The sequence below is a fragment of the Rhinopithecus bieti genome, unplaced genomic scaffold (assembly GCF_001698545.2).
Source record: "Rhinopithecus bieti isolate Rb0 unplaced genomic scaffold, ASM169854v2 scaffold_3041, whole genome shotgun sequence".
In the NCBI taxonomy this organism is placed as follows: Eukaryota; Metazoa; Chordata; class Mammalia; order Primates; family Cercopithecidae; genus Rhinopithecus; species Rhinopithecus bieti.
In genome coordinates, this window is record NW_016804262.1 from 405946 (window position 1) to 424831 (window position 18886).

General features: G+C 40.9%; 1 protein-coding gene across 2 annotated transcripts in view; it reads left to right on the forward strand.

Annotated features, from left to right (window-relative positions):
* CUNH10orf67 (chromosome unknown C10orf67 homolog) overlaps positions 1–18886 on the forward strand; it is a 139460-nt gene that overhangs the window by 29429 nt on the left and 91145 nt on the right. For both annotated transcript variants that reach the window (XM_017867437.1, XM_017867438.1), the window contains 3 exons: positions 8906–9061; positions 15021–15168; positions 16341–16399. In XM_017867437.1, the coding sequence (XP_017722926.1) occupies positions 8906–9061; positions 15021–15168; positions 16341–16399 (363 nt within the window). The remainder of the gene's footprint in view (positions 1–8905; positions 9062–15020; positions 15169–16340; positions 16400–18886) is intronic.

The following is an 18886-nucleotide window of genomic DNA, read 5'->3' on the forward strand; positions in this document are numbered from 1 at the left end:
TATATATATATACACACACACACACACACACACAGACACACATATAGTAAACATGGGATCTTGCTGTGTTATTTGGGCTGGTCTTGAACTCCTGTCCTCAAGTAATCCTCCTGCCTTAGCATTCCAGAGTGCTAAGATTACAACCATGAGCCACTGTGCTGGCCTAATTAATATTTAATGGAAGAAGACAGAAGGAAGAAAGAGAAAGAGGGAAGGAGGGAAAATGAGTATTATATGTAGCAGTTTTATATATATTGATTTTGTAACCAAACATCTTGCTAAATTCTTGTGTTTGTTTTAATAATTTTTCTATAGACTCTCTGGGGCTTTCTATGTAAACAGTTATGCAATTGAGAATACATATTTTGTCACTTCATTTTCATCCATAAACCATGTAATCATTTCAGCAGTGCCTTGTCTGGAGCAGCTGCTGCAAAGATGCTGGATGCAGCAGAGGAGACATGGCCAGGGTTGTACACTCTACTAAGCTGGCAGCAGCCAAGAACAAGCAGGAATGGTGCCCACCTTCTGAGTTGGTGATGGGGGAGCTCCATGCTCCTAGAGGCAGCTGCAGCTGCCCAGCCATGGCTGCAGACCCAGATCCCTGTGCTCTTGAGGGCCCAGGAACCCCCCTGCCCCCACAGGCTCAGAAGTACCTGCTCCTGCTCCCTGGCCTTTCCTTATTCCTGGCACCCACTCTTATTTTGAAGCAAAGTTGTGGCCAAGCCTGGGCACTGTCATGACCTGGCCAGGTGTGTGTGTGCTTGGGATGGTGCTGACACACCAGGCCCCTGCTGCTTTGGTGCCCTCCAGACTTTGGGTGCCAATGAGCACAGGAGGGAGGCCATGGGGGCACTGAGGGTGGCACAGCACAGGCCTGCAGGTGTCCCTTGGCATGAACAGCCTGGGCACCATGAACAGCAGCAGGAAGTGACAGGCTCCTGAGTGGAAAGGGATGTGTCACTAGTGAAGCCCCACCTTCAAGCCAGGGACGGCCTGAAGCCTGGGGGCCAGGCTGCCAGTTCCACAGACTGGAGTGAGAACTTATGGTGCTTTTTTCAGGCCCGCCTGTGGCTGCACATTGACTAATCAGCATGCACTTCCTCCCCTCTGAAGCCCATAAAAACCCTAGACTCAACCAGACTCTGGCAGAGGTCGGGATGACCTGCCTGCAGAGAGGAGTTATTCACTGTGGGGTCTTCTCTCAGCTGAGAACTGAACAGATATCAGGATGACCTGCCTGCAGAAAGGAGCTACCCACTGTGGGTCTCCTCTCAGCTGGGAGCTGAGCAGATGCCGGGATGACCTGCTTGCAGAAAGGAGCTACCCACCTCAGATCTCCTGAGAGCTGTACTGTTGCTGAATAAAGCACCTCTTTGCATTACTCACCCTCCAATTGTCCGCATATCTCATTCTTCCTGCATGTGGGACAAGAACTCAGGACCCACCAAATGGTGGGACTGAAAAAGCTATAAGGCAAACAGGGCTGAAACACACCCCTCACTCACCACACTGCAGGCAACAAGAAGGAGAGAAGAGCTGCAGCCCTTGGGGAAGCCGAGACCTAGGAGCTCCCTGAGCCAGTGTTGTGACACCCTCTTTGGGGCTCTGCAGTTCCTGGTGTCTCCAAGCTTCCAGGCACCACTGTGTTCCCCAGTGCCAGCAGTGGAAGCCACTGGTGGTATACCTGGTCCAGCTGCAGCCTTGCAGGGAGCTGGCACCCTTGCCGGCACCTGGAACTGCCCATCCCGCTGCAGCTGGCATGCCTAGCTGTGTGTAGTGGCTGGACCCTGCACTCACTCATGCACCCCTTGTCGCTGTGCACCTGGCTTGCCCTTGGCAGGCATGGGATCCAGGCTGGTAGCATGAGCTGAGCACAGCCTGCCAGGTCAAGCGGGTGGAATGAGCCTAGCAGGCCTGAGCAAAACTCAGGCAAAAGTGCCACTGACCACAGAGGTTTCTGGCTGGCAAAGCAACACCCCAAGGATCCTGTGGCAGCATGGTGGCACATGCTTGTAGTCCTAGCTACTGAGGAAGCTGAGGTGGGAGGACTGCTTGAACCCAGGAGTCTGATGTGAGTGAGCCATGATTGTGCCAGTACACTCCAACCTGAGTGACATAGCATGACCTTGTCTCTAAAAGAAAGAAAAAAAAGATGCATTTAATCTATCTTATCCAGTATTATTCTTGTTTATAATGAGAGAACAAGTCAGAATTTCGTGGTTTTTAAAAACATGTTTTTGGCCAGGCGTAGTGACTCATGCCTATAATCCTAGCACTGTGGGGGGCCAAGGCAGGCAGATCGCTTGAACTCAGGAGTTTGAGACCAGCCTGGGCAACATAGTGAGACCCTGCCTCTACAAAGCATACAAAAAGATTAGCTGGGCATGGGGGACATGCGCCTGTGGTCCCAGCTACTCGGAAGGCTGAGGTGGGAGGATCACTTGAACTCAGGAAGTTGAGGCTGCAGTGAGCCGTGATCATGCCACTGCGCTTCAGCCTGGTTGATAGAGCAAGACCCTGTCTCAAAACAAACAAACAAAAACCACATGCTTTTATAGTTCTTTGTGTCTTCCACAATTTCTGGGACATTGGTCTTTTCCTAATATACATCACATGGTCAAAAATATAGCTAAATAATGAATATTACTCTTTGTCCATACACTTTATACTTCTAGGAGTAGAACGCCATGGAAGCATTAAATTCTTCATATTCATCAGTTTTTCATAAATATGTGTTAAATATGCTTAATTATGGTTAGTTGACTTATGAAAAAATTGTTTATATTAAATTAAAGTCATTATTGGAATCTTTGCTTTGGCTTGTTGGCATCACTTTGATCCATGACCTCAGACAGCCTTCCAAATCCTGGCCACCCAGTTTGTTAAGGCTTAGTCATAAGGAAGAACAGAGGAAAGTTGAAAATAAAACAAAGTGTTGTATACACTTTTTGTAGATTGACAAGTATAAATGACTCTCTGCTGCCCTCTGGAGACCAGTTAAGGACACAAGTACCTGTACTTTTTTTTTCAGCTATGAACAAGTTTCTAAATTTATTTAACTTTTCTTTTGGTCAATCGAATACAGCAAAGATAAAGAGTTGTATGTGATTATCTTTATAGCATCTGTCTTGCTAGAGTCTCTCTCTCTGTTGGCTAATGTGAGAGGCTACGTGAGAGGAAACCCATGTGGCAAAGAACTGAGTGTAGCCTCTGGCTGACAGCAAGAAACTGAAGCCTCCAGTCCTATAGCTGAAAAAAAAGTGGATTTTTCTACAACCTGAGTGAGCTTGGAAACAGATCCTTTCACAGTTGTGCTTCAGATGAGACCACAGCCCTGAACACCACCTTAATTGCAGCCTTGGGAGACCCTAAACAGGATCTACCTGAATTCCTGACCAATAGAAACTATGAGATAGTGTGTGTGTGTGTGTGTGTGTGTGTGTGTATTTTAATTTAATTTTTTTTTCTTTTTCATTAGTGACGGGGTCCTACTATATTGCCCAGGCTAGTCTCAAACTCCTGGCCTCAAGTGATCCTACCACTTCAGCCTCTCAAAGTGCTGGGATTATAGGTGTGAGGCACTGTGCCTGTCCAAACGTGTGTGTTTTAAGCCACTACATTTGGGGTAAAACTTTTATGCAGCACTAGATAACCAATTTGTCCTTCATATTTAGTGAGCCATCAAATCCTACCAGATTTTTGTTGTTGTTTGGTTGTTTGGGTGTTTGTTGTTGTTGTGTTTGAAACAGGGTCTTGCTCTGTCACCCAGACTGGAGTGCGGTGGCACCATCTCTGCTTACTACAACCTCTGCCTCCCAGGCTCAAACAACTGTCCCACCTCAGCCTCCCAAATCGCTGAGATTATAGGCGTGAGCCACATGGCTGGCTGTCCTGCCAGTTTTTTGTCTCCTAAATTCATGTCTTGTTATTTTGCCTCTGAGCCAGTTTAGGTAGTCAGCATTGCTCACTGGCCTGTGGCTAGTGCCTTCTTATGCCTTTTGGTCTTCATTAAGTCCATCGTCTGCCCAGGCATCTGGGTGGTCGTTCAAAACACAAGTCTGACCACATCCTGCCCTGTTTAAATCCTTCAGTGTTTCCTCCATGCCTTTAGGATGAAGTTTAAGTGCCTTAGCATGGCTTAGAAGGTCCTTTCATGTCTTCACTTTTATCTGTTTCCACTTCTTAGCTAAAACTTTACCCTCCTACAATACTGGGCCGTCACCTGCTTCTCTCAACTCACCTCAAGTTATTAACCATCTCCCTGGAATTTTTGCATAATGTCCCCCTTTGCTCTTTCTCTGCTGACTAATAGCTGCAGCGAATTGTATCACATTTACCCAGTACATGTTGATCTGTCCACTAGACTGTTCCTGTAGAGCAGGGACCAAGTCTTGCTCATCTTTGTATTCTCCTAGCAGACTGCGTGGCACATAATAGGTTTTTGACAAATTTTGTTGAATAAAGGGTTGAATGTGATCAAGAAGAGTGTCAAGATAACTTGACCTACACCATGGTACTGGAAATAGATCATGAATTCCTAGTGGAAATTTCCTACAATAAAGGCAATCCATAATGTCAAGGTCTTTAACTGTTCTTTCACTCACGTTTTGATTCATTTCATCCATCCATTGTCTGATTTTCCAGCAGAGGCCCAGAGCCAGTCCTTGTACCCATTGTGTATAATCTAGTGGTCAAGAGAGATAACAAACTTAGCATTTACAGTCCCATTGGAGGTTTGTACCCAGTGAGTACAAACTCTCTGGCAGTTTGGGTGAATAGTTAAGGAAGACTTTTAGGAAAAGGTGATTCCTATGCTGACCCTTGAAGGACAATGAATATTTGGGGGAGATGGGGAGAAAACAGGGAAAGAGAAGAGAGGGTGAAGGAGAGGTGATAAAAGAGATTTTGAGAAATTGGTTCATGTAATTATGGGGGCTGGCAAGTTTGAAATTTGCAAGGCAGGCCAGCAGGCTGGAGACCCAGGAAAAGGCTTGATGTTACAGCTTGAGTCCGAATGCAGTCCTCTAGGAGAATTCCCTCTTCCTCAGAGAATCTCAGTCTTTTTCTGAGAAGGCTTTCAACCTATTGGATGAGCTCCGTCTACATGATAGAAGTCTGAAGGTTAATCTGCTTTACTCAGAGCTACTGATTTTAATATTTATCTCATCTAAAAATGCCAGCAACATCTAACATTTGAAAAAGAGTACCATGGCCTAGCCAAGTTGATGCATAAAATTAATCATCACAGATACATATATGTGACTATATAGATATATGTGAATGTGTATGTGTAAGTGTGTAGATACATTTATGTATATCCTAGTTCTGTCTATGGAGAGCGCCTAGAGGAAGTGACATTCCTATAGCAATGAGTACACCTAGAATTCAGCTTTTAGATTTAAATGATGTTCTACACTCAAAGAAACCAGGGCTTTTCGGAGGAGTAGCCAACTCCAGGGCAGTGACAGGGAAAATGAAAGAAAGGCCTGCAATATTTTGTCAAAACTAAAGCAAGGAAATGCTCAAAAAATTATGAAGGTGTGTCAGAACACAGGAGTCAGCTGGTAGGGGCTTCCTTCATTCCACTTGGCCAATCTGGGAAAATTCATGCATCAAAATAAACAATGATAATTATGAATTATAACCATTTGAGTAAAATAGGAATCCATGAGCTCACCGTCATAAGTAAATAAGTAAATAACTAATGCATTTATTTCAGGAAAAGGTTTATCCTATGGAAGTACTAAAATATCTCCCTACAAATGCATATTAATACTTTAACTGGGAATAAATACGTATTAAGGACCATAACATGTATTAATTAGTATAATACTTACTAATTAACTTTACAGTGAAGAAAGTTGATACTAACACCTTCTTAACTAAATGATAAAAGTTAATATCTCCATTATAATAACCTTCATTATCTACAAAGGTTAATATATCACCTTTGAAGTAAACAATTGACTTGCTTCCCACCCAATATTGTCATAGTCAATCTAAATGTTCACAGAGTAATTATTCCCTAGTTTAAATGTTGCAAACTAACAGCTGGACCTTAATGAGAATGATGGCACCAAAATATAGAAATTTTATTTTAGAAAGTTAATGAGACAATTGATATTCCAAAAACATTTTCCTTGAACAGCAGGCAGTCATTCAAGAGTGGCAGCTCTGCAGGGTTGCACTGCCCGGAGTGCCACTTTCCTGGTTGTCACTCATTGGGAAAGCACCTGCAAATACAGTATTTACCTTTTATGTCTGGCTTATTTCACTTAGCATAATGTCTTCCAGGTTCGTCCATGTTGTCCCAAATGGCAAGATATCCTTCTTTTTTATGGCTGAAAAATATTGTATTAATATATACATTATACATACTACCATTGTAAATATTCCATTGTGTGTGTGAGTGTGTGAGAGAGAGAGAGAGAGAGAGTGTGTGTGTGTGTGTGTGTGTGTGTGTAACATTTTCTTCATTCATTCATCTGTTGATAGATATTTAGGTTGTTTCTGTATCTTGGCTATTGTAAATAATGCTGTAATGAACATAGGAATGCAAATATCTTCAAGAGCATGATTTTATTTCCTTCGAATATATACCCAGAAGTAGGATAGCTGGATCATATGGCAGCTTTTAGTTTTCTGAAGAACCTCCATACTATTTTCCATAATGGCTGTACCACTTTACATTCCCATCAACAGTGCACAAGGACTGCCTTTTCTCCATACCCTTGCCAATACTTGTTATCTCTTATCTTTTTGAAAAGACTCATTCTAATAGCTCATTCTTATCATAATGAGGTAATTTCTCATTGTAGTTTTGATTTGCATTTTCCTGATGATTGGTGATATTTCATGTACCTGTTAGAGATTTGTATATCATCTTTGGAAAAATGTTTATTTAGGTCCTTGGCCCATTTTTTAATCTTTTCTTTTAAAAAAATTGTAGAGAAGGATGTCTTGTTATGTTACTCAGGCTGGTCCCAAACTCCTGGCCTCGAGTGATCCACCTGCTTCAGCCTCCCAAGTAGCTGGGATTATAGACACGAGCCACCATGCCTGGCGTTTACTATTGCTTTATGAAACTTCTAATTTTGTTAATGCATTGTTTTTCTTGTTTTGTTCAACTGTGTATCTGTGTTCTCTTGCATCTCATTGAGCTTCTTAAAGATAATATTTTGAATTATTTGTCAGACGATTTGCAGATCTCCATTTTTTTGGAGTCAGTTACTGGAACTGTATTCGTTTTCTTGAGCCTGATTCTTCACGACCTGTATAGCCTTATGTTGGTGTTTGTGCATTTGAATGAGCAAACACTTCCTTCAGTCATTACAGACTGGTTTTGCAAGGTGAATATTTTCTTCTTTAGATTAGCCTCCAGGATTGCCTCCAGGATTGCAGCTGAGTAGGGCTGCAGCCGAGTTACGTGGCTGCTGCTGGGTCTGCAATGGGGTCCATGTTAGTGGGCCTATTACTAGGGGCTTGAACAGGCTTGCATCCTGTCTGGCCCCTGGAAAGAATAAACTGCTTCCAGGACCTTGGTCTGTAGAGTTGGTGCTGGGTAAAGAATATGCTTCAGGTTTCACAGTTGGGTTTGCAGATGGTGGGCCTGTTACCAGGCGCAGATAAGTGTTGTATTCCTTCAGGTCCCTTGGAGTGTTCCTGCTGGGTTACTGAGTTGGTCCCTGGGCAAGAATTGGCCATGGACCATGGCTGACAGGGGCTTGAATGGAATTACAGGGCTGCTTCATGGCTTACACTGAGACTGGGGTCTGCAGACATACCTCCAGAGACACAGACAGGTGTGCCTCCTACTAGGCTCCTGGGCAAGCAGGACTGCTCTTGGATCATGGCTGAGTGGGCTGGAGCTGGGTCACAGGGCTACTTCAGGCTTCTCCATCAGACTGAGGTCAGCAGTCTGCCTCCAGAGGCATTGATGGGCATGTTTCCTGGTAGATCTCTGGGTGGACAGGACTGCTTCTGGACCAAGGCTAGGAAGGGACAGAACTAGGTGTAGGTCCCACCCCAAGATCTGCAGTGGAATCAAGATCAGTGGGCCTGCCTTTAGGGCACAGAAAGGCATAGCTTTCATCAAGCCCCTGGGTGGGCAAGACTGCTCTCAGACTGCAGCTGAGAGAGCTGGGGCCAAGTTAAAGGGCTATTTCAAGATCTGCTGTGAGACTGAGGTCAGCCGACCAGCTTCCAAGGGCACAAATAGGCATGACTCCCAGCAGGTGCCTGGGCAGGCAGAACCGGTCTCAAACTGCAGCTGAAAGTGGGTTTGGTTGAGTTACAGAGCTGATTCAGGGTCCACAGCTGAGACTGAGGCCTGTGGGCGTGTCACCAGAGGCACAGGTGAACGTGATTCCTCCTGGATTTCTTGGCAGATGGTTCTAGTGGCAGGACCAAGTCCGCAGGGGGATGAAGCCATTTCTGGGTTTGTAGCTGGGATCATGGTCAGTGAGCCTGCCACCTAGGTGCAGCCTGCCACTCAAAACAGCCCTCCTCAGTCTTGGGCTCCACCAGAGTTTTGCAGTCTTCTATCCAGGTCCCAAATCTCCCTCAAGGGCACTTTTGTCCATGAATGGCTGCCAAATTCTTGTTGAGTGGAAGTTCTCCTATTCTTCCATCTCGCTCTTTGCTATTGTAGTTTACATGGCTGATACAGTTAGAGTAACTGATCATGCTTTGTGTTTTATAGGATAACACTGTGCTACATAGTGCATAATAATTTTTAAGCATATATTTCAATATAAATAAATTTTCGTATTAAAATTGTATGCAGGTTACAAAAATAACCTCACAAAACAGCAGCTTAAAAGATGAAATGTTTTCTGGTGGTGTCTAATTTTTAATGCTGAGTGTCTAATTAATTTTAATGCTGCTTTTTTTTTGTACCCAGCAATTTTTTGAGGTAGAAGAGGAGAACATTAATTTGCAAGATGCGAGTAGTGTCAAAATAAATATTTTGTTAAGAAAACTGAAAGAGAAAGAAGAAGTTATTAAAGAATTAAAAGAACAGCTAGACCAATATGAAGATTTTGGATTTCACAAAATGGTAAGTTTCAAGGCAAGGAATAATTAATTTTAATATTTGTAAAGACAGTCATAAATAGTTAAAACCTTGATTTAATGATAAACTAAAATCCAACTGATGCATTTTGGGCATCTCCCCATAATATAAGCCAGTCTAACTCTTTTCTGCTCAATGACCTATTCGAGAAAACCCATTGCAATATGAATAGGAGCAATATAATGGTTCCGTATATTTTATTTAAATGGGAATAAAATAACTTACATCCCACTGCAAAAAAAAGTCCTACTCTAGAAGAGTATGGGAGTGGATTTTTGTTGTAACTGAAGACTCCCACCCTTTTTTTGCAATCAAGGTAGTTTGAAAGACACGAAGTTAATCTTTCCAAGTCAGAGGTTCCAAGAAGCCAACTTGGAAAAGAATGACATTTTAATAAAATATCAAGAAGAAAATCTCAGAGGATTTTCCCCTCAGTTTTCCTGTTGCAGTGGGAACCAGGAGCTGCTTTGCTGGTTAGACAACCTACTGAAGGGAACAAAAATGGAATGAGTGAGAAGGCAGAAAGAAGAACCTAAACTCCTGTCAAGGAGGAAGTTTAAGGCCTTTGGAAAGTGTGGATCCTGAGAACGAATTCGTTGTCATCTCATCTCTGCTCTGAGCCACCAGCTGTCTCAGGCCCAACCACAGTCCAGAGCTGGAGAGGATTTTATTACTAAGTTATAAGAGCAAGAAGCTGATTGTTTGAGTTGGAAAGGCTAACAGATACTGGGACCTAGGAGGAATAAAAATCTATTGAATATCAATAGCAGGTATCAGATACTTCATCGATGGCATCTCTTGTCATTCTCACAGTTCAGTTTGCAGATGAAGAAGCAGAGACGGGGTGGTTAAGTAACTTCCTCACGGGCACACAGGTAGTAGATGGTAAAGATGGTACATGAACAAAGGTTCACCTGAATCTAAAGTCCACTTACAGAGGGGGAGCTCTATTCTCTACAGTAAGAATTAAAGGTTGTAGTGAATATATAATATGCATATGCCTATAGAAAATGTATAGATTGTTATAATATATTACAATGTGATATAATACATTAATAATTATTAATAGATTAATACACTTAGAAATATTGACACATGCATACAGGAAAATCTGAAAAGTTATATGTCAAAATGTTAACATTAGAAACACTTGTGGGTTGCTCATGCCTTTGAGTACAGTCTATGGTTTATCTGAATCCCTCACTAGTACTCTTAATTAAAACTTCAAGCTTATAAGAGATAATGAATCAAACACAAACCATTCTGAAGGTTCGTATTTAAACTGGTTTAAATGTTTGCTTTGTTTAAGTGTTTGTTTTGTTAATTAGAAATCTTTGTATCCAGAAAAATATCTAGAAAAAAGTTGAACACTTTCTAAGCAATACGGTATTGTGTCAATAGCATAGATCGAATAAAATTGAATATTTTTTTTTATATGTCTTGGACTAGGAAGCACATTCAATTTTGCATTTGCTTTTGAAAACCTTTTCTTGGGTTTACACTTACCTTTACCTTTGCTTTTGGAGAAAACAGTTTAATAGAAATGATTAAAACTATAATAGTTCTCTTTTAATCCTGCCTTGGCCAAAGACATCCAGTGTAGATGTGGCAAGACAATTTTGATCCATTTATTTCCATTTGTGAAATGCAACATGATACCCGCCTGGCTAAAGTAGAGAGTTATGATAACAACACCTGCTGTGTTGAATGTAAATTGCTTCGAGTTCTTTGAAGAAATATTCGTATGTCAATTCAGGTATTATAAGGAAATGCACAAATCCTTATAGCCATCAGTTTATGTTCCATAAAATGTACCAAACAGACTTCTGGACTGTTGAGAACACCCCAATTGGGTAAGACAGCTCCCCACACTCTTGAAATGTTTACACGTCTAACTTTTCTCTTCAGCTAGTCACCTGGCCTGGCTGGACATTCTGGGGAAACCGTGAGGATGGGCTGTAGCTTTGTGAAGAGGATAGCAGGTGGGAACCACACAGGCTCATGTGTAAGCAGGCTGTTCTCTGGCTTTCAGTGGCATCCAGAATACCCTGGTTATTCCATTGTAATTAACCCCCAAAGAGCACATTATAATTTCTGTAAACACTTTAAGATTTGAGGAAGGTGAAGTGATCCTTATTAACAGGGTATATGGATTTCTCCTGGAGACCCCAACAAAGCACAGGGCTCTGCTCTCCCCTCTTGACTGAGGGTGATGGAAAACATACATGTCACCATTTCAAGAACACAGACGCAAATTCCACAAAGGCAGATCATGGCTTATATCAAATAAAACGAAACACATTTTTTTCCTACATTCTCTAAGAACAAACTTTCCTAAAACTTCATGCCACTTAAGTTCTAGATGATCTTTTTTATTTGAAATTTCATCTGATTCAACTGCCCCTCTAGTGGTATTTAAAAAACCCTTGGGACACCAAGTCTCGAATTAGATTGGGAACACTAAATTTGGAAAACAATTAAAATTTCAAAGTAGCAGTGGAAGTAAGTTGAAAAAAAAGCGAAATAAACAAGCTTTAATTCTGCAGTTACCTAGTTTACTCTTACTGATTATCAAATTACTTCAATAGCTTTATAGTTAATAAGTAGTTGTAATATTTCTCATCTCCAGATGGGAACATCCTGAATGTTGAACTTCCCCAAGAGCAACTTCATTCAAGGGATGAAATGTTCAGGTTTTATTCAGTGGGAAAGCAATGTGACTCAGCTGTATGCCATTGTAGTCATCAGGTTTCCATGCTGTCCGTTGGCTAATCCTCTTGAGAATTTATAAAGGAGGTTAGCCTTTATGTCTCTGTGATTGTGTGTGTGTGTGTGTGTGTGTGCGCGCGCGCGCCTGTGCATGTGTTTTAATTTCAGTTGGAGCTGGCATTTTGAATAGACTTTTCATTTTTCTTTCTTATCCCAACACTGATGAGCCCCGCAACCATCACCCACCTACCTTCCATTGCTGAGCATATCTGCTTGTTGCTGACAGCTCTGAAACAGAGCTGTCATTCAAGAGTGGCAGCTCTGCAGGGTTGCACTGCCCAGAGTGCCACTTTCCTGGTTGTCACTCATTGGGAAAGCACCTGCTCTTCTCTGTGACTGTCATGAGGCATGGGCTTGCATCAGAACTCTACTCCTCCCCAGAAAATTGAGATGTCCAATTCAATGGAGCCCATGGAAGGGAAACTGCTGAGAAGGCACAGAAAGTGCTTTGAACCAGGACTTCTCAGACTTTACCACTCACACGCATCACCTGCAGGTGTTGTTAGATGCAGACTCTGACACAGTAGCCCTGGGTTGGGCCTGAGGGGCTGCATTGCCAATCAGTTCCCAGGTGATGCTGAGGCTCCTGGTCCATGGACCGCATTTGAGGAGCAAAGCTCCCAAGTACACCTGTTTTCAAAAATGATTCTTTCAAGATTCAATTTGGGATTCAGTTTGTAATTGTATGCATCTTGTGAATATTCACAAAAGATATAGCATATATGCTACCGCCTGAAGTCCTAGTTTTCATAATATGAAATAAAAACTTGAGATTGGCAAGTTACTTTACAATTTTGAAATTCCAGAATGATCAAGGATTACACACAATCTCTCTCAGAGTATAGTGTGGTTTAAACGGCTACATCCAGTTAACCGCCTTTTAATGATCTCCGTCCGTCCTTCTTAACCTCGTTTTATTAATGCAGTTTATTTTTTTAAAGTCTCGTGGTTTAAGCAAGCACAAACTAGCAGTGTGGGCAGATGGCAGAAGGAACACCACCACAAAACCTGCCACTCAGAGTGTAACAGAGGACCGTAGCAGCTCAGAACGATCCCTTTGTTCATTTTGCTAATGAGTGTCCTCATTGCTGTGGGCAACTGAATAGTTAATTACTTGCAGTTCCCGCAGCTGACAGATGGTGGGGACAGAGCTAAGGGTTAACCTCAGAAGAACAGGGGTTGTGGATTGATATGTGGAGGACAAACCCCCAGATTTAATGTGTTTTCCTTGCTTTCATACAAAGAGATTCTTAGAACCCATAGTTAGGTATTAGCTGCTACCATTTGTAAATTTTACACTTCATCTGATGAATTCAAATAGTTCTTCTTTAGTTTATGAGAATCGGGTGCTCGTGTAATCCTCTGTGGATGTTCATATTCTGCCACTGTTAGGAAAAGTATGCTTAAGCCTATTAAGGCCAGTATTGTTTGTTTCTTTCTTTCTTAAAAAAAAAAAAAAAAAAAAAAAAAAAAAAAACTTTTAGTCTATAAATGCATTCTGTGATGGTCTCAAACTGAACAATGTGGGACAAGAAATTAATGACTGGGATTCAGTGTTGTTTATTAACTACTTACTAGGTTTGTTAGTTCTCGTTACTTAAGAATGAATTGGGCTCAAATAATTTAAATGAAACGGTGAATCAAAGTCATGAAGATTTGGTAATTGAGCTTAGTGCAAAATTTAACAACATAATTTAAATATTACTAACTCTTACACACACACATACATACCATACGTAATTTCATTAGTAAGTCGCTTGTTTTAAAGGACTTATTAATGTACTACAAAAAAATTTAAATCACTTCTTTTTCTTTCAAACTGTTACAGGAGAAAATATTTAAGTAATTTACTTCCACATATCCTTAAACTAAATGAAAGTGTAGTTCCAAAGGGAAATCAGTCGAGAGAAATGATTTTGTTTTTGAGGGAAGATTTTATTTTTATTTACTGCAATCATGGAATTACTGTAAAAAAGAATAAGTTATAATTCACCTGCGATGACCTTAAGTTCAAAAGTATTTTAATGTCTGTAGTAATTTTAACAAGGCATGTAGAATCTTCTATCTCCTTTGGGATAATAACATAATGACTAATATTTTGAGATTGCATAATCTGTTTATTATTGTACCACAATAAAGTGTAAAGTTCTGCACCAACTTCCTCAATCCATTACATCTTAATTTTTTTTTTTAATGTGTGACAGTAAAATCTAGACAACCATAAGGGAGTATATTCAGATGTTTTCAATGGCTTTGAAACAGACAAGAAGAAGAAGGCAAAAAAAAAAAAAAAAAGAAGCTGCCCCAATAAGCGCGTCTATTGCGTAAGAAAAAGCTCTCCCATAATGGACATGGCAAGATTTAAACAAAAGACGCACATAATAAAAATGTAAATGAGTTTGCTTTACTAAAACTATAACTTTAAAGTCTTTTGTTGTAAGTTATCCTGAAACCTTCTTACAAGGTAATCACTGTTTGCATAGAGATTTAAACCGAAGTCTTCAATAGCATTAAACGCCTGCACAGACCCCGTGTGACAAGCATGCAAAGCCATGTTAATGTTCAGAATATGAATTGCCTCTGGGTGGCTCCTCCACCAAGCAGAAAACCAACTGTGTGGATATCCGTGTGCCTGATGGACTCCATGCGGCTCCCAGCCTGAAAACGTCACCACTTTGACATGTGATGTGCTCCTCATGACACTGGCAGCACTGACACTGGGAAATGCCACAAAGGCAACAAGCCCCCCTCCTTAGCCATGCACTCTGCCACCCCCTGGCGCTGCCCGTCCTGGTCCCCCCAGCCTGCCTAGTTACAGGCGGACAGCACTTCAGACACACACAGAGGGAAGTGTGGGTGGAGGGGCCCCAGCTGCCTCCCCGGACACAGCCTCCATAATGAATTGACCTGAATGATGAGGGCACACAAACAGTATGATATGCATTATTCCTGTCAATAAAATGTCCCCATGTGTTGAGGTCTTTGTACAGAATGTACTGGAGCCTTTCTTCCAGCAAGCTCTATTTAGGCTCCTTCCTTTTTACTATTCTTATTATAAGTGTGTAATAGAATTCAGAAAATTATATGATAGCTTTTCTGTATCTGTATTGTCCTTGTCTTGCATATTTAAATCCTTGGCTCCCTGCTTAGAAATATGGCATTCTCCATCTTTTAGGAATCTTTTCCCAAGGAAACCAGCTCTCCAAAATCAAACATAGAAAAGGAAAATTTGGAGTACAAAGTGGAAAATGAGAGGCTGCTTCAGATCATTTCAGAGCTTGAAGAAGAAATCCAGATCAATCTAAAAGAAAATTCAGGATTAGGTAACATTTTGAAATCACCTTTGAGAAAAATCTATATATTGGTCACTTTGTAAAGCTCATAACTATGTTTGTCTTTTCCAAACATACATGTGTTTGGTTATTTACATTTAAAAGATCAATTTCATAGCCATCTTTGCTTTTTATTGAAGACAGCATTTCTTACATGGGACAGAGGATGTGTTTGTAGTTGTATCCCTGAGCCATGTCATGTTAACTCAGGATGTTGTTTCAAGACAGACATTGGCCTTTGCAAAAATTTGCTAATCAATGCTCCATTTCACTTAGAAATATTATAACCAGATAGAAACTTTTGCTGATTTGTTTCAGATGCTTAACTGATTATCTGAACTTGATAACATTTAAATACTTTAGAGTATACATAGGGATATGCTTTGTGGGGAAAACAGAGTTAGCCCTTCAGGAAAATATGCTCCTACTTAGTAGTTACTTCAATTTTTGGTACAAAGTTTAAATATACAATTTCGTTTGTATACTTTATACCCCTTTTCTTTCATACCACACACATTGGTGAAAGTTGTGTTTAAATCACTGAAGTTGTTAGAACATATGGAAAAGGGAAAAAAGTAATCACCAAAGTGAGATTGCTTTAATGTATTTTTTCATTTAACTGTGATCCGTGTGATTATGTTAATTACATGATGTTGTCCTTAATCTGCTTATTCAAAGCAATGAGCAGACAATAAAATGAATTATAGCAAAATATCAATAAAATGAGATATATTATATTAATATTATCCCTTGGATGTAAAATTCTACCATGTCAGTATAGTCTTGTTCTCTTCTGCTGTGGCATAGTGAGGCTTTTTAGTATTGGGTCGTTCTTATTAAGTCATAAACTGCCACCTGCTAAAGCTCTTTGCATTGGCTGTGACTAACAGCAAAAATGTCCATCGCTAGTATTGATGAAAAGCTTTCAGCCCTCAGCCACACTTGGATCTTGAACTTACTTCTTAATCCCTATCTGACCAGCCATCTGAACAGCAGGAAGAAGGCTGTGAATGTCAAGGGCAGTTGTGAAGGTCACAGTCCTGCTAGGCCTTGTGTCCACCATGCCTGCTAGTGCCCCACAGCCTGCCCTGAAGCAGGCCGTTTAAATACAGGGGCATAAGCATGTAATTTCATGGTTGGCCTCTCTCTCCTTTTGTTTACAGAAGATGAACTTATAAGTATGAAAGAGATGGCAGAAAAGGATCACAAAACTATTCAAAAGGTACTATAACGTTTTTACGTTGATAAATGACTCCTTTAAATGGAACTATAGGCGCAATTGGCCAAGTAACACTGTGTCCAGGGTGTCTTATGACATAGAGGAAAATTGATCTACATATTTAATCTCTCCCCACTATTTGGGAAGGGTTACTAGAAGCAAATAAGGACTCCAGCTTGAAAAGTCATGTATAGATACTCCTTTTGTGTGGAATTACTGACCATCTGCCTTGTTGATTTTAAGGCACCGAAGTAACGTGACACAGAGAAGTCTGAAGATGAGCTCGCAGTTAAGGAAAAAATTGTATTAAAAATGAACAGTCTTATTTTCAGATCAGATGTTGGTTGATGTTCATGAATGAGCTGGGCTTATGTTATCTGGTAAATATTTAGAGCCGGGAATTCTTTTGGTAGAACAAAAATCAAGATTTCCGAGGTGGGATGCAGTGGCTCACCCCTGTAATCCTAGCAGCTTTGCAGGCCAAGGTTGGAGAAACTCCTGAGTCCAGGAGTTCAAGGACAGCCTGGAAAACATAGTGAGACCCCGTCTTTATAAAAATAAAAAAAACATAGCCGAGTGTGGTGGCACATATCTGTAGTCCCAGCTACTCAGGAGTCTGAAGTGGGAGGATTGTTTAAGCTCAGAAGTTCAGGACTACAGTGAACTAGAATTGTACCACTGCACTCCAGCCTAGACAACAGAGTGAGACCCTGTCTGAAACACACACACACACACCACCAACCCCCACAACAACAACAACAAGATTTCCTAGTGCATTCAATTGAATTCAGTAGGATCTCAGCAATTCCTGCTCTCCCTGCACACGTGGGGCTCCCCTACTCTGTTCTCGTTTATCCGCAGACTTCCCTGTTGTAGCTCTCAGTTGCCATTCTGTTATGGTCTATCTTCCCTGCCCTACTGGAGGCTCCATAAGGGTAGAAACTGCTCTATCTGGTCTCTTAGTGGGGAGCACAATGCCTGAGGCACTGAAGAATACTCCAAGAGATGAATAGAATAAGAATGCATTTATAGTTCATACAGTTTACAGATAAACAAGCAGATTCACATCCCCAAATTATTCCAAATAAATATAAATGTCTTCCAGTAACTGAACCGAGTATCCATTTTTAAGTTAAAATGGATTAAAATCAGACAAAATTAAGAATTTAGTTTCACAGTTGCACTAGCCGCATTTGAAGAGCTCAGCCACCACATGTGCCTAAGTTCAGGTGCAGATTTCAACCAGGCCTGATATTGCCATTCAAGATACTCTTTTTTTAATTTTTTAAAATTTGTTGTCCTTTATTTCTTCTAAAAGATAGGATACATGTGCAGAATGTGCAGGTTTGTTACATAGGTATACATGTGCCATGGTGGTTTGCTGCACCTATTGACCCATCCTCTAAGATCTCTCCCCTCACCCCCCATCCCCCACCAACAGGCCCTGGTGTGTGTTGTTCCCCAGTCTGTGTCCATGTGTTCTCATTGTTCAACTCCTACTTATGAGTGAGAACATGCGGTGTTTGGTTTTCTGTTCCTGTGTTAGTTTGCTGAGGATGATGGCTTCCAGCTTCATCCATACCCCTGCAAAGGACATGATCTCATTCCTTTGTATGGCTGCATTGTATTCCATGGTGTATATGTACCACATTTTTTTTATCCAGTCTATCACTGATGGGCATTTGGGTTGGTTCCATGTCTTTGTATTATAAATAATGCTGCAATAAACATACGTATGCATGTCTCTTCATAGTAAAATGATTTATATTCCTTTGAGTATATACCCAGTGATGGGATTGCTGGGTCAAATGGTATTTCTGGTTCTGGATCCTTGAGGAATACTCCATACTGTCTTCCCCAATGGTTGAACTAATTTGCATTCCCACTAACAGTGTAAGAGTGTTCCTATTTCTCCACAATAGATATCAGCATCTATTGTTTTCTAACTTTTTAATCATCACCATTCTGACTGGTGTGAGATGGTATCTCATCATGGTTTTGATTTGCATTTCTCTGATGATCAGTGATGTTGAGCTTTTTTTCACAAGTTTGTTGGCCATGTAAATGTCTTCTTTTGAGAAGTGTCTGTTCATATCCTTTGCCAACTTTTTGATGGGGTTGTTTTTTTCTTGTAAATTTGATTTAGTTCCTTGTAGATTCTGGGTATTAGACCTTTGTCAGATGGGTAGATTGCAAAGATTTTCTCCCATTCTGTAGGTTGCCTGTTCACTCTGATGATAGTTTCTTTTGCTGTTCAGAAGCTCTTTACTTTAATAGATCCCATTTGTCAATTTTGGCTTTTGTTGCAATTGCTTTTGGTGTTTTTGTCATGAAGTGTTTGCCCATGCCTATGTCCTGAATGGCATTGCCTAGATTTTCTTCTAGGTTTTTATGGTTTTGGGTTTTACATTTAAGTCTTTAATTCATCTTGAGTTTATTTTTGTATAACGTGTAAGGAAAGGGTCCAGTTTCAGTTTTCTGCATATGGCT